An 11696-nucleotide genomic window follows, 5' to 3' on the forward strand; every position below is an offset into this window, starting at 1 on the left:
CGCCTCCTAAAGGACCGGGCGGGGTGGCCTGAGCGCGTGGGTCGCGGGTCAGGTCAAGGGGTCGAAAGTCCGGCTCGTGATCCAGGATCCAAGCAGGCCGAGGAGCAGAAGCATGGCGTCGTCGGGGTCGGTGCTGCAGCTGCGGCTGGTACTGCTGATGCTGTTGCTGGCGGGCGCGGCGCGGGCCAGCCTGTACTTCCGCCCGGGCCAGACCTGCTACCGGCCCCTTCGCGGGGATCAGCTGGCCCAGCTGGGGCGCAGGTGGGCGCGGGGCTGTGCCTGGGGAGGAAGAGGGTACACTTCTGGGCCAGGCACGCACCCCCTGCCACTTGGGACCTTGCTTCTCTCTGGTCCACCCTGCCTCCTTAGGCCTGGGAAATCTCATCCCTTCCTTTTGGGATGACTTTCATATCCGGGGAGTTTTGGTGTTTGCTAGGTTGGGCAGGCCTCACCTCTCTGTCCATAGTTGGTGAGCATTAGGATGTTGAAGTCATGCTCAGTCACCGGCAGCTTCCAGTAGTGCTGGGTTCTGCTGGTGGCTTTTCTGGTGGTGAAGGATCGAGCCCCGAAACGCTTACATTTTGGAAAAGGGAAGAAGGTCCCTAGGGCACTGCCTGTGGGTCTGTGGCCCTGGTGGGGGAGGGAAGGCCCTAGGTGTTCCAGGGTTGATTTCCATGCTGGTTACCTCTTCCCAGGACTTATCCTCGACCGCACGAGTACCTGTCCCCATCGGACATCCCCAAGAGCTGGGACTGGAGAAATGTGGACGGTGTCAACTACGTCAGCGTCACCAGGAACCAGCACATCCCACAGTACTGTGGCTCCTGCTGGGCCCACGGGAGCACCAGCGCCATGGCAGGTGGGTAGCCCGGGGCTCCATGATAAGCCCAGGGCAGGGCCAGGTGGGTGGCTGCTCTTCACCACCCGGTTGCCTGTAGGTAAGCCATGATGGCCACAGCTCACAGAGTGATGTGACTATCTTTCTGCCGTTCTCTCCTCTTAGGGCCTCTGTGAACGGCAGAGGCTCCACTAGAGGAACTAGAACCCATGACATATGAGCCCTGGGTACCCTCCCTTCCCCAGGCCTTGTGACTTCAGCCACTGAGATGGAAGCAGCCTTTCGAAGTCACTGAGCTGAGGCCCTACTAGGTCAGGGAAGTGAAACTGCGGTCAGTGTTTGAGATGAACAACTTAAATCTTAGCCTGGCCACCATAGAGGCAAGAAGAAGGTGCAGGAGGAAGAGACAGCCCAACTGAAGTCCCGCACATTCAGAGGGCTGCTGTGTCCTTCCTTGGAAGAGGAAGCAGGCAGGGGCCGGAAGTGTCATTTTGTCTGGAGTGTAGAGACAGTTTTGCCACATGCAGAGGTGACCCCTGGAAGCCAATGGGGAAGCAACTCTCCTGTCTGGGAGTGTGACTCAGGCAGTGACCTCTCTGTGATTTGTGTCTTTCTGGTCTGGCCTGCTGTAGGCAGAGCCCTGGTCGAGGATTAGTAACGGTGAAATGGCTGCTCCTGTACCTGTGGGGCTTATTCGTGTCGGCCTCTTGCCGCCCACCCACAAGACTCCACTGTAAGAAGAGTGACAGATGGGGTTCAGCCCTTCAGCTTGGACTCTTTCCTTAGGGTGAGGGGTTCTTGACAGAGCCAGCCAGGTGTAGCTGTGGCTCTTTGTAGAGTCACCTCTGAGGTCAGGAATGTGCTGCTGACCCTTGAGAAGGAGGTAGAAGGAAGGTGGCCTGAGAGGGTTCAGCATGGGAAGGTCGAGAGGTGCTTGCTTGTTTGTCAAGGAGGCAGGGTGTGTGGGGAAGGAAGGCCTGCAGCGGTGTGGAGCCGAACGAAGTCGAGAGCGTTTAGGAATGAGGTCGCAGGGCTGGTGTTGGGGAAGTGAAAAGACCTCAGCAGAGCACAGGGTGGGGTGAGGGTGATGGGGAGCAGAAAAGGTCAGTGGAGTGAGGTACATGGGGGTGCAGGACGTTGCTGGGGCGCAGGGCTCTTAGATGGGACAGGGCCTGCCTGAGGCTGCGTCTTTCCCATCACTAGAGCGGAACGGCTCTGGGAACATGGCTGCTTCATCCTTCCTGATCTCTTCCATCTTCATCAGTAGTCAAGGCCTTGCTTCCTCTTTCTCTGTGCCGACACCGAAGGGGACGTCCACAGGTCCCTGGCTGTGTGCCGGCAGGGCAGCCATGGAACCAGTCTGTCTTTCCCATCTCTGGGCGGTTAAGCATCCAAGCTTCTCCCTATGAGGCCACCTGTCCTCATCACAGGAGGCCATCTTCTTCCATTCATCAGTCACTTCCAACACGTGACCAAAAGCCCCTTGGTCCCACCCACCTCTCACTGTCCCAACCGCTTGCTCCCGTTGGGTTCTCCGAGCTTCCCACTTCACTCTATTTCTTGTCACTTTTGAGACTCAGGAGTCTGTACCTAGGCCTCCTCCCATTGGGGTGAAGTAAGGCCCTCACTGAGCCACACCCCCCATGTCTCTGCCTCCCTACCAGCCCCTCCCTACTTCCCCTCCCTACCATCCCCCTCCCTACCAGCCTTTCCCTACCAGTCCTCCTCCCTACAGCCCCTCCCTATCTCCCCTCCTACCAGCCCCTCCCTACCAGCCCCCTTCCCTACCAGCCCCCTCCCTACTTCCCCTCCCTACCATCCCCCTCCCTACCAGTCTTCCTCCCTACAGTCCCCTTCCCTATCAGCCCCTCCTACCAGCCCCCTCCCTACCAGCTCCCTCCCTACCAGCCTCTGTGCTACCAACCTTTCCTACTCCTTGACTTCATTGCTTCCCACACTTCTGAAGTCTGTGTTCCCAGTTGTTTGTTTGGTTTGGTTTTTCAAGACAGGGTTTCTCTAACAGTCTTAGCTGTTCTGGAACTCACTCTGTAGACCAGGCTGACCTCGAACTCACAGAGATCCTCCTGCCTCTGCCTCCCGAGTGCTGGGATTAAAGGAGTGTGCCACCGCCGCCTGGCTTGTGTTCCCAGTCTTTGCCTAGACTCACTTTTGTATCCGTCTGCTGCTACCCTCTGGCCTGCATCCCTGCTGCCTCTAGGCCCAGACGCGCAGGCCATCCTCTCCATCTCAGCCACCAACAAGGCCGCCTTCCCCTGAGGATATTCCGGAAAAAGCTTAGGGGTTATCTGACTCATTTTCTGTTGCTCCTACGAACTGTTCTTTAGTTCACAGGCTCTTTGTTCTTCCATCAGTCCTAAGGAGGAATTAGGTGGTGTCTTTCCCAGCACCCTGACTCCTGGCTGGTCTCAGACAAGAGATTTCCAGAATAAGCCTGTTAAACCTGAGTCCCATTGTATTTCCATATTTGAGACCATCGATGACAAGGGCCTTCTCTGACCTCCGGAGCGGAAGTCTGGCTCCCTCCTCCCTTGTGTCCACACAGGCAGCTGAGGCCTAGCTACCTTCATATGCAAGACTCTCCTCAGGTTCTCACACTTCTCTCCTTGGATGGCGTCTTAGTCGCTGTTCTGTTGCTGTGAAGAGACACCATGACTAAGGCAACTCGGAAAACATTTACTGGGGACTTGCTTAGCGTTTCATAGAGGAAGTCAACGACCATCATGGTGGAGAGCATCACAGCAGGCATGGCGCTGAGTCCTCTGGTCCACAAGCATCAGGCAGAGAACTCTGGACTTGGTGTGGACTTTTTAAATCTCAAAGCACAGCCCCAGTGATACACCTCCTCCATCGAGGTCACCTCTCCTAATCCTTCCCCCGAATAGTTCACCTACTAGAGACCAAGCATTCATACCTGTGAGGCTATGGGGCCCATTCTCATTCAGACCACCGCAGATGGACATTTGCCTGGCTGGTCTGTGTACCTGATACCTTAGCCCCTGGGTGCTCCCCAGAACATCTCCTGGCAGTGCTGTTCTGCTTGCCCATCGTCTTGCCCCCTGTGCCCTGGTTCAAGTTCACAGAATAGAGCTGGCTTGTGTCTACAGTTTGCACAGCACAAAAGGTGGGACTGGAACTCTCAGAATGGAAAGGGTGCCGAGTCAGAAAAAGCAGAGTAGATTGTGTAGAGGGGTCATCCCAAGGAGCCTGCAAATTCTGGAGCCACATCGTTGGTTAGGTTGAAGCCAGATGTTGTGTCAGAGGTAGGGGATGCCAGGCCTGAGGCTATTCAGCCGGCCACTGACGTTGGGCCTTAGCTGAGGTCACCAGAAGGGAGAGACCAGAGAAGGGGAGGAAAGGGCTCTCAGCAAGCCTCAAGAAACACTGCTAAGGTTGAATGTGGAAGACAGCCCAGGCACTTCTGGAAGGGCGGAGTGGCCCCTCTGCTGCCCCTCTGGAAGAGACAGTCTCATGAGGGTGAAGAGGGGTTAGGATGGATGGGTGATATCGAGCTAGGGACTTTGGCAAGAGCAACTTAGGAGGCCAAAGAGACATAGGCAGTGGTGAACCTCACCTCGCACTGCTGAGACAAGGCGTAGAGTCCTGGGACCCTGGTTGGACTCCGGGAAAAGTGGGTCTGTGGGCTTGGGGGTGCCCCTCACTGAGAGGTGTGCTCCTAATGGGCATGTAGAGGGAGGAAGGCTACAGGGAGCCTAATGGGGGAACAAGACAGGAGGGGTGGGCCCATGGCCTCGGGCAGCTCTTGTCGTTGGCACAGGAATGGGTCTAAATGGTGATAACACAAGGTCTGCTTTTGAGTATTTCAGTGATGTGCCCTCTGAGGTCATCAAGGGTATGTGAGGGGTGGTTCTAGAAGGTTCTGTGCTGCTCCAACCTTGTGGAGCAGGACCAGAGTGGGGGAGTATGGGAGGTGACCCAGGTCTGAAGTCTGGAAAAACAAGGATAGCTTTGGTTGGGGAAGAGCAGGTGAGGCTGGAGGAGACCAGGCCTGGGCAAGGGAGTGGCATGGCTGGTGTGAACTGTGTGTGTGTGTAGCTTGAGGGTGAAGAGCAAGGTGGCCTTTCAGGATGTAGGTCGGCCATGCCCTGGTGGATGTTGTGATGACCCTAGCTGCCCCTCAGTGTGTGGGACCAACACATGAGCGCCACGTGTTGGTGTTTGGCTCCCTAGGCTGCCATTTTCCCTGGAGATGCCCATGCCAGCCTTCTCCGTGTGGTCTGTAACTGCTCACTAGCCTCCTTACACTGGTGGTTTTGCTGCCATCCTGTAGCTCCTTGGGATCTGGCCCTGCCTCCTGACACTTGACACACACAGGTGTCACGGTGCTCGAGGAAGACCAGAGCATGTCCCTGAAGCCACAGTTGAGCTGAGGCCTGCACAAGAGAGGGAGCAGCGGGCAGAGCCCTGTGGCATGGGCGTGGGGGGGGGGGCACGACTGGGTGGTGCTGACCAGCGTGCTGACTGTTGCAGACCGCATCAACATCAAGAGGAAAGGCGCGTGGCCCTCCACCCTGCTTTCGGTGCAGAACGTCATCGACTGTGGCAACGCTGGCTCCTGTGAAGGCGGCAATGACCTTCCAGTGTGGGCCTATGCCCATAAGCATGGCATCCCCGATGAGACCTGCAACAACTACCAGGCCAAAGACCAAGGTAGGCCCTGCCTGTGTCCCCACATTGCTGTTACATGGTCTTTTTCCTCTTTCAAGGGAGAGTGGCCGAGAGTTGAGGAGCCCACATCTGTCATACTGTGGCTGGGATGCTGAAGAGGGTGGAGGTGGAGACTGCAGCCCCCAGGAAGAGCTGGATGGTCTGATGTCACTCGAACCTTGTGGGTTGGGGTTAGGGTGACAGGAAGCTGGAACACATGGTCTTTGTTGAGTCTGCATGGAGAGATACCAGAAGAGAACTCCAGACTGGAGATATAGCTCAATGATGGCGCTTGCCTGCCGTACATGAGGAGGCTCAGTCTCCAGTATTGGAAGTAAATAAATAAGCAGAGCCACACCCCTGTAGCCAGGACTGGATGTGTGCGCGTGTGAGTTCTCATACCTGGCATTTGGATGATTTTATGGGCCTTTTATAAGGGGCACAAGCAGGCAGCCGATGGAAGGAAGCGTCTCTTTCCCATGGTCTGGAGCAGAGAGCAGGTGGTGGGGCTGCTTTCTGAGCTGCAAGTTAACCTGCCCAGCTGAAATGGAGCACCAGCTGGTTCCTGGCCCAGCAGTCCTAGACAGATCATGAATGGGTAGAGCTGCCTGGCTCGGAAATCCATGGTTTGCACGTCCCTTTTAGGCTGCTTTCCTTGGAAACCAAAGAAAAGGAAACTCAAATCCATCCTTCATGGCTGTAAACTTTGATTCTTAGAACTCTCTCGTGGCTACAGCAAGATGCTGGGGGCGGGGGTGACGACTCAGAAGGTGCTTGGAGGGCAGTTGGTCCCTCATGGCTGGAGCAAGATGCTCTGGGGGACTTAGATCTGTAGACCTCCCTCATGGCTGCGGCAGGCTGTTCTGGGGATTCAGGTGCCTGGAGGGTAGTTGGTCACTCAACAACACCCCTGTGGATGGTGTCCCCTTGTCTAGCTACCTCATGGACCTTACTGCCTCACTCCCACAAGAATCAAAAGAATTCTCTGGCCTAATTGGCTGAGTCCATTGTCCTGGATGGGTAAACCCAGCAAGGACAGAGACCCCACCTGGGAACAGATTCAGGGTAGAGGGAAGGCAAGGCCGTGGACTGCTTTGTGGAATGTCCTTGGGGGTCCTATCCCTCCTCCACCCCCAAACTGTTGTCGTCCAGCTGAGGCTAGGTCCCCCTGGTCCCCTCCAGACTCATAGGTGGTTGGGCTCATCAGAACCACTCAACAATCCCCTCTTGTAGGAACAAATGGAGGCCACCATGTTGCTGGCCACCTCACACTGAGCAATGGTGCCTGAGGGACAAAATAAACTGGTGATGTAATCCTTGAGGAGTTTACTGCCCTGGGGAAGGGTCTGAACAGAGGTCAGTCTCGCGGGTTCACCGCCCAGGGCTTGGATTACAGACCAGCACCATCAGGCTGACTTGGTGCGGGTGCTGAGCCTTCGGGCTCAGGTCCTTAGGCTTGCAATGGCAGGCACTCGACTGGCCGATTTCTCCAGCCCTCAAAACTAATTCTTTTTTTCCCTTCATTTTTTTTAAAACAAAGTATATTTATTCAGCAACAGTGATATGTTTTTGAATTTATAACATACAGCGGAAACGCGCAGGTTTCTGAGGATTTTCAGATTCTCAGTATGTGACTCTGATTTTCAGTGCGATAAATGCACTATTCTCAGGCATCTCAGAAACTCCAAAACTACGATTATTATCAACATACTTTTAGCAACCTTCACATTCTGTTATTTGGACAACTACAATTCTTGCTTAATGAATACAAGTTTGGCATTCATTAAACAAAAGTGCAATTCCCTGCAGGAGTGTTCAGTACAAAACATAGCTTACAATTCAGATTCCCCAGTGAGGCAAGGGGCCCTTGTGAAATCACGTGGGGACACTGCCCAGCAAGGGCACATTTTTGTATTCAAAAAATGTTGATTCCACCAGCTGATTGTGGGGCACGCCTTTAATCCTTGCACTTGGGGAAGCAGAGGCGGGTGGACCTCTGTGAGTTCAAGGCCAGCCTTATCTACAGGTCAAGTTCCAGGACAGCTAGGGCTTCAGAGAAACCCTGTCTGGAAAACTCAAAAAGAAAAACCAACGTGTGATTCTTTGAAAGGATATTCAAAGGACTTTCACAAAACATCTTATAGATGTGATGTCATTAGCATTTTGCCCTTTTTATCTTTACTCGTCCTCCCTACGTTACACACATGTGCACTTGTGTACCTGCACACATGTGTATATATGGGCTAGGATCTGCATACAAAGGTGGACACGGTTTCTTCTTTCTGAGTTTGGGCCACTTTGCTTTGTAAATGCTAAGCCCGTTCATTGCAGATATTGTGATTTCATTTTTCTTTGGAAGAACGTTTTACATGTGCCAGGTTTTCGTTATCCGTTCATCTGCTGATGGACAAGGGGTTTGACTCCAGCTCTTCCCTGCTGTGGTGAATAAAGCAGCAGTAAGTGTGGACACGCAATAAGTGTGGACACACAAGCGTCTCTATGGTAGGGCGTGCAGTGCTCAGGGTATGTGCGCAGGGGTGTAACAGCCGGACCATATGGTAGCTCTATTTTTAATTTTTGAGCAGTTTCCAAGCTGATTTCCATAATGGCTGTATTAATTTGTACCCCCATCAGCCGTGAATAAGGGTTCCTTTTTTTCCAAAAATTCCTCTCCAACATTTGTGGTCAGATTTCTTGATGATAGTCATTCTGACCAGGATGAGGTAGTTTCACAAAGTAGTTTTAATTTGCATTTCTCTGACGGCTTGATGATTAGGGATGTTGAATTTTTTTTCGTTTTCCCTCTTTGAGACAGTGCTCACCTTGGCTGTTCTGGAACTTGCTGTGTAGACCAGGCCTCAAACTCAGAGATCCACCTTCCTGTCTCCCGAGTGACGGAATTAATGTATGCCACCTCTAATCCCAACACCCTGGAGGCAGAGGGAGGCGAATCTCTGTGAGTTCAAGACCAGCCTGGTCTACAGAGTGAGTTCCAGGAGAGCCAGCGATGCACAGAGAAACCGGCTCAAAAACAAACAACAATAAAAACCAAACAAACAAACGGTGTGTGCCACCATGTCCAGGCTGCCTTTTAAATTCAATTTTGACGATTTATGTTTCCTGTAGCCATTCGCTGGTTGAGTTTTACTTCCTTGATATTTGATGTCTGCGGTTCTAAGTTCTAGATTGCCGCCGTGTCTAATGGGGCTGGCAAAGATCCCCCCACCCCCCGTGGCCGGTGCTCTGCTGAATGTTTCCTCTGCTGTACATTTTCTTTCCAGTGGTCTCGTCTGTTATTTGGGGCTGACTCCTGTGCTTTCGGTGTTCTGTTCAGAAAGTTCTAGCTACCCTAGTATCTTGAGGGGCACTTATTCCCTGTATTTTTGTCTAGAGCTTTGTGTTTCAGGTTTTAAGTTAAGGTCTTCGATCTGATGTGAACGGATTTTTGTACAGGATGAAAAGTATGAACCTGACTTTTTCTTAGGTGAATCTCTAGTTTTCCCAGCATCCTTTGTTGAATAGGCTTTTTTTTTTTTTCCCAGTGAATGTTTTTGCTCCTTTGTCTTGAGTTAAGGGGCATAGCTTTGTCAGTTATTTCCAAGTTCTCTGTTTTGTCTGTTTTTGTTTCTACACCAGCACCGGTCTTTGTCACTATAGCTCTGTAGTGTAATTTGAGGTATCGAGACACCTCCATGAATGTTCCTACTCCTTGGGATGGCTTTGGCTATTCCTTAAACCAGATTCTGATATTTCTCAAGCCAAGTAAAAAGAGGACACATTTCTTTAAATCAAGTATTTTGGCCTACTTAGTCACTAGCCAGCAGTGCAATCATCTGGTTACATTTTAATAGTGATTGCACTCGGTTTTCAATTACAGCATGCTGTGAGGTCCTCTCCCAGCCTTTAAAGGAGAAGGGCAACGTCAGAGTGCCTACCATGCACTAATCAAAGTCTGTTCTTTCTGTTCTGCCACGGCCTGGAGGAGGCTTTCCCATGCCTGCAGCTGAGAGACAGGCATAATTAAGCGGCACCTGGAGGGCTTCCGCTATCAGCTAATGAATGGCGGGCTAAATTAGAAAAGTGGAGAGGATGGGGCGGGCTTCATTAGTGGGTTAATGAGGAGAGTGTCATGCTGACTTCTTGTGTTCTAGAGTGTGACAAGTTTAACCAGTGTGGGACCTGCTCCGAATTCAAAGTGTGCCAACCCATCCAGAATTACACCCTCTGGAGAGTGGGTGACTATGGCTCCCTGTCGGGTAGGGAGAAGATGATGGCAGAGATCTACACCAACGGTCCCATCAGGTAAGGAAAAGTCTGGGTCTGTGCACCTACGTGCAGCTGTGTCTTGTTCACCCCTCCACCCCCCGCCACTTTGACCCCAGCTTGAGCTCCACTTTGCCAGTAGACTTTGGCTTTCTCAGAAGTAAGCATGAGCTATTTGCCGCTCTGTCCCAGGAAACTTCTGTGTAGTTAGGTAGAGAAGGCCCTGGCTGTGGTGACTGGGGATGTTGGCGGGGTCACCAGGCAGGACTCAGTACTGTAAGCCAGTGGCCACCACAAGCGCCGATTGCTTCTCACATTGCTAACTGATGGCTCTCACAGCTGCGGGATAATGGCGACGGAGAAGATGGTGAACTACACTGGCGGCATCTATGCCGAGCACCAAGACCAGACATTTATCAACCACATCATCTCCGTAGCTGGCTGGGGCATCAGCAGTGATGGGATCGAGTACTGGATTGTCCGTAATTCATGGGGCGAACCCTGGGTAAGATAGTTCCCTTTTTGAAGGTCAGACCAGAGTCTGCACCTCTCCCCGGCAGCAGAGTGGAGGGCTGGCTTGTGCCTTACCAGGCACAAGCGACTTCTGAGGTCTGAGCTGTGCAGTGCTGCTACTGTCCTGTGCATCACCGAGTGCTTAGCAGCCAGTGGCTCCTCCCCAAACCTCAGCCTGAGCAACCCAAACTACTCCATGGCCGGGGCTGGGGCCAAGAGGTCTTGATGGTAGCGATGCTTCAAGTTTTTTCAGGAATACTTGTTTGAGTTAGGTCAAAAGCCCAAGGGAGCCAGGCGGTGGTGGCGCACGCCTTTAATTCCAGCACTTGGGAGGCAGAGGCAGGCAGATCTCTGAATTCGCAGCCAGCCTGGTTTACAAGAGCTAATTCCAGGACTGGCTCCAAAGCTACAGAGAAACCTTGTCTTGAAACAAACAAACAAACAAAACAAAAAAAACCAAAAAAGTCCAAGGGAGGAAACCTGCAGGGTGTGGTTTTGGGACACAGTTTTGAGTGTTGCTCAATGCAGACACAGGAATACTCTGGAAGAGGCCACGGGAAGACGTGGAGGTGACGAAGTGTCAGCCACGTCTATTGAATGGCCACAAGTCAGGTAGTAATAGGGAGACAGTCATGCTCTGAGATTGTCTAGCTGCCTGTGGAGCGTCCTTATGTTAAGAAGTAATAGAGGGGCTGGAGAGATGGCTCAGTGGTTAAGAGCACTGCCTGCTCTTCCAAAGGTCCTGAGTTCAATTCCCAGCAACCACATGGTGGCTCACAACCATCTGTAATGAGGCCTGGTGACCCCTTCTGGCCTGCAGGCAGAATATTGTATACATAATAAATAAATAAGTATTTAAAAAAAAAAAAAGAAGTAATAGAGAACCGAGTCAGAGCTTTGTCTGGACCCGGGGTTCTGCAGCACAGATGGTGAGCAAGGGACCATGTCCTGAGGCACTAATGCCCAGTTCTTGCTCCTTACAGGGTGAAAGGGGCTGGATGAGGATTGTAACCAGCACCTACAAGGGAGGCACGGGTGGCAGCTACAACCTGGCCATCGAGGAGGCCTGCACATACGGGGACCCCATTGTTTAAGTAGCCGTCTCTGGAGGCAACGGTGGAAACCATGGCAGGGATGGGTGATTATCAACACCGGACACGGGACAGCTAGAAACGTTGCTGTGGCCATGAGGAGCAGAGTGTGGGCTGCAGAAGCCACCCCGAGAAGAGATGGTAAAGGAGGAACCACACCTCATCGTGGCCCTCAGGACCAGAGCCCTGCTCAGCTACCTGGAGAAGACAGTGTAGAGCAGTTCTGAGGTCACCCTGGAATCCTCGGGAGGGGAGGACAATCCCAGACTGCCTCAGCGGTAAATAAAGCATCTAGCCCACCCGAG

General features: G+C 52.7%; 1 protein-coding gene across 1 annotated transcript; it reads left to right on the plus strand.

Moving 5' to 3' along the window:
• The first annotated feature begins 20 nt into the window (after positions 1–20).
• Ctsz (cathepsin Z) lies at positions 21–11695 on the plus strand. The gene is made up of 6 exons (XM_048441259.3): positions 21–261; positions 696–859; positions 5348–5527; positions 9676–9826; positions 10127–10292; positions 11284–11695. The coding sequence occupies exons 1-6, from the start codon at positions 113–115 to the stop codon at positions 11392–11394; spliced, it is 921 nt and encodes a 306-aa protein (XP_048297216.1). The 5' UTR covers positions 21–112; the 3' UTR covers positions 11395–11695.
• Position 11696: the final 1 nt, after the last annotated feature.

Source organism: Myodes glareolus, chromosome 10 (assembly GCF_982192425.1).
Source record: "Myodes glareolus chromosome 10, mMyoGla1.1, whole genome shotgun sequence".
In the NCBI taxonomy this organism is placed as follows: domain Eukaryota; kingdom Metazoa; phylum Chordata; class Mammalia; order Rodentia; family Cricetidae; genus Myodes; species Myodes glareolus.